At 32.8% G+C, this 4,079-nt stretch overlaps 1 protein-coding gene across 1 annotated transcript; it reads left to right on the forward strand.

The window, feature by feature from the left end:
• Nucleotides 1–244: 244 nt before the first annotated feature.
• LOC146914249 (putative ubiquitin-conjugating enzyme E2 38) lies at nucleotides 245–3,746 on the forward strand. Its single transcript, XM_085721028.1, has 6 exons — nucleotides 245–295; nucleotides 1,089–1,496; nucleotides 1,590–1,653; nucleotides 1,753–1,892; nucleotides 1,981–2,271; nucleotides 3,458–3,746. The coding sequence occupies exons 1-6, from the start codon at nucleotides 245–247 to the stop codon at nucleotides 3,671–3,673; spliced, it is 1,170 nt and encodes a 389-aa protein (XP_085577154.1). The 3' UTR covers nucleotides 3,674–3,746.
• Nucleotides 3,747–4,079: the final 333 nt, after the last annotated feature.

Here is a 4,079-nt window from a genome sequence, read left to right on the forward strand (position 1 = left end):
ATTTTCCATATTGGATGCTGATGTATTCAAAAGAAACATTGATTGAATGATAGTGTAAAGTTGAATTTACATTGCAAGTGTATATCCATTCCACTCTTTGAATTTCCTAATCTTTTAAAAAAATTGAATTAAGAAATAAATTTCAATAATTTTTCGTCCTCCCTCATACATGTTTTTATAGGTTTTTTCAATGGAAACCCTAATCAAGAGACTTTGAGAAGAACGGTGGTAGCGACAGTTTCAAATGGATGAAGATGACATTGTTGAGATTCATCCCTTCAAAAAGCATAAACCTGTATGCATGCATGCTTCTATTTTCATTGCTTTTGCGTTTTACTTTCACTGTTCTTTAAATTTCATTATTATGAGATAACTGCAATACATGGCTTTTATTTCTCGTCACTAAATCTAGTTTCGGTTGGATTATCAGTGATTCCACTGCTGTGTCATATGTTTAGAAAGTTGTTTTGTGTCCTTATAATTTAGTTAGGGTTTTAAATACAATAAGTTGACTGGTGTTAGGTTTGAATCCCTTGACTGCCAAAAATTTCCATTGGTAGGGAATGGTAGGATACTGCCAAAAAAAGACTTTATTTAGGACTGGTGGGATGATTAAATTTAAGGATTAGGGGCAACATAGGTCTTGTTGGGATGATGGAATCAATCTATAACTTATAGCATAAGTGCTTTTTATGTATAAACTATTTCCATGGATTATAATAATCTAGAGTTTAATCTTAGAGATTTTTTAAAAAAACAGAAACTGTTTTATGTCATAATGGAAATCACTTCTTTAGAAAGAAAAAAAAAATTCAGTTGTAATAAAAGCCAAAAGTGTTTTTACATTTTTTTTCGATTCTCATTTTCCAAAAGTGAAAATTTTATTTTAAAAATTGAGTTTTTTTTTACCAAAAAGGTCTAACATGGACTTAAAAAGAGTTATCTTGTAGAGTTTATGAAAATAAGTTGAAACAGGCCTATGGTTGATTGTTTCAATTTGAAAATAATATTTGCTTTTTGGAATAACTATACTTCTTATTTCATCAATGAGCGTTATTTTGCAGCATAACTGTATTTTAATTTTATAGGCCATTTTACACGACGTGATTGTCATTGACGACGAAGATAATGACTCTGATGACCTTGTTATAATCGGTGAAAAAGTCAGTAAAAATATCAAGGCGAAGACAATTGAAGCCACACATCAAGTTGCATCACAACACAATGATCATGATTTTAATCTTTCATTTGGAGTAGAAGCGTCCAAGTCTACTAGCTTGGTCGACGATCCAAATGTCGGTAAGCTTCTACATGCAGGCAAGAAACCGGCTGCCACCAAATCTAAAAGTGATAATAAAGAAGGTAGAAGTAGCAGTTCATGTAATGCAAATTTCGAAGATGAAAAAACGAGGAAATTCCAAAGTTTTAAACAATTTGACACTATTAGTGATACGTTTGACCATTACTATGTTCATGAAAAATCCTCGACGAAGCCGGTAACTTTATATTCTTGATACTTTAAAAGAAAAAATTTGTTTATTGTCTTCTTTTATTTATATCAGTTTAAGATTAACCTATTTCTTGATCAGCGTACAAAGAAGTGGGCTAAAATCATCCAGAAAGAATGGAAGATTTTGGAGGATTGTTTGCCAGGTTAGTTTGTTTAGAATTTCTGTTATAAATAGGCTGTAATATTCACATTTATTCAATTAATCTCGTCGTTTCTTTGACTCTTTATTTTATCCTCATCAGATTCAATATTTGTTCGAGTTTATGAATCAAGGATGGATCTGTTGAGGGCTGTTATTATTGGAGCAGAAGGGACTCCTTACCATGACGGTCTTTTCGTTTTAGATCTTTACTTTCCGAGTAATTATCCCATCGTACCGCCGGTAAGTGGTTGTGGAAACTATATCATACTTACATTATGTTGTTGTCACACTTTTTGTATTATGATAAAAGTGACTTTTTTTATGGCAGCTAGTCAATTTCAAATCAGGTGTAAATAATCCATGGGTTGGTCCCCATAGTATATGCCTTAGTCTACTTCACACTCATCCAAGCTATGGGACGGAAACATGGATTCCACATGTTTCCACAACTCTACAGGTTCTGGTTTCCATACAAGGTCTAGTATTGACTGCAAATCCTTCCCTAAATAATTGGGACAGTCAAAGAGGAGTAGCTCCAAATGAATCCCGATGTTATAACGAGGAGGTGTTCCTTAGTACATTGCGGGGAATGACCTATATGTTAAGACGCCCGCCAAAGGTTTGATTCTAATTTTGGTTCAATTTTTTTTATATTTACCACATTTGGTTGTTGTTGTGTATCTTTGAGATATATATTATAAAGATAGATCATACGTCCAGATAAAAAATGATATCTGACGAAAAGGTGACAAGCTGACTCCATATCCCTAGGGTCAATTATAATCCTCCGTGAAGAGAGATTCTGACGAGTCAGAATCTTATCCTTGAGAGGAGACCAAGACACTCACACCCTCGAATGAAGGGACACAATTTCTTTTGACCTCCTATCCACCTCACCAACTCTTCTACGAAGGAACCTATAATCTGACCTTAGAGAATATAATGATAAGTTTACACTTTCCGAAATGATCGGACTCTATAAATTTGGAACAACTCTCCCAAAATCACAATCCCACATTCAACAAGATAACCCCCAATCCCACACTCAACAAGATAACCCCCCATATCCCTATCTCACAATCATATCAATCACTTTAACTTCTTTTTTAATAGAAACCTGAAACGACATGAAAAAATGAATCCTCAAAGGAGTAGCACTCAACCATGAATTATTCTAAAAATTAGTAAACTACCTTCCTGAAGATTCCCAATAAGGAGATCTCCTTCCACCAGTTTTAGACACCTCTTAAACCCACCACCCATCCTCCACGATGATCCCACTGATACCCTTTTTATATCTTTTCTCAAAGCCTCACCTCGGAATAATCAACCTCGAATGCCACTTTCTCAAAAAGGCAAGATTAACCAATCTTAGATCTCTAATACTCAACCGTCATTCACTTTTAGACTTACAAACATGTATTATATTAGGAGGTTATATCTATCATATACATATATAGCTTTTCATGATCATGACCAAGTTTAGGATAATAAAAAGGAAATCATATATTGAATTCCTTAGCAATCCAATTTATCAAATCCCAAGTATCATACTACCTTGTCCCTAGGATACAATAAAAAATTATTTCTCTATTTTCAACAAAAAAACATTGCATTGCAAACTTTTATTTCATAAATTTTTAAGTCGCCATATATATATGTCATTACTTGAGTGCAACAATTTATATTACAATTGAAACCAATGATTCCCTCATACTTTGTTTCCTTCTCATACAATAAAATTTATTGTATGAGGACTTTGTTTCCTTCGCCATACAATTCATATATGTTATTTTTGGTTTCAGTACTTTGAGGACTTTGTTGTGAATCATTTTGTCGACCGAGCTCATGATATTCTGAAGGCATGCAAGGGATGCATGGAAGGTGGTTTTCATGTTGTTGTTGAGCGTGACAAAGAGAAGAGCTTCAAGTTTAAGAATAATTTAAGAGAACGTATGAAAGAGCTTGTTAGAGAGTTTGCGAGAATTGGAGTTAAGGAATGTGAGCAATTCCTTAGTTAACAGATCTTCCATTTAGTTATTTTTCTAATCCTAAAAAAAACTATTAATTAGTAATTAAATAATGTTGGCATGTAACACTGTTAAATTATAGGCAAAATATATTTTTTTGGTACTTTAAGTTTGACAAAAATATTGGGTTAGTTCTTCAAGTTTTTTGAGTTTTAAATAGATCATTTAAGTTTTTCTAAACTTCAAATAGGTCCTTTAAATTTTTCTGAATTTCAAATAGGTCCTTAAAGACGTAATAAGGATCTATTTGAAACATAAAATACTTGAAGACTAACCTAGTATTTTTGTCAAACTTACAGACTAAAATAGGTATTTTGCCTAAATTATACTATATTATGAGTGGCTCATCATTTACGTATGGATCTGAACTCATTCATATTCTTTTTTTTGGGTTACC

This window comes from Medicago sativa, chromosome 6 (genome assembly GCF_051527215.1).
Source record: "Medicago sativa cultivar Bolivia chromosome 6, Bolivia_mono, whole genome shotgun sequence".
In the NCBI taxonomy this organism is placed as follows: Eukaryota; Viridiplantae; Streptophyta; class Magnoliopsida; order Fabales; family Fabaceae; genus Medicago; species Medicago sativa.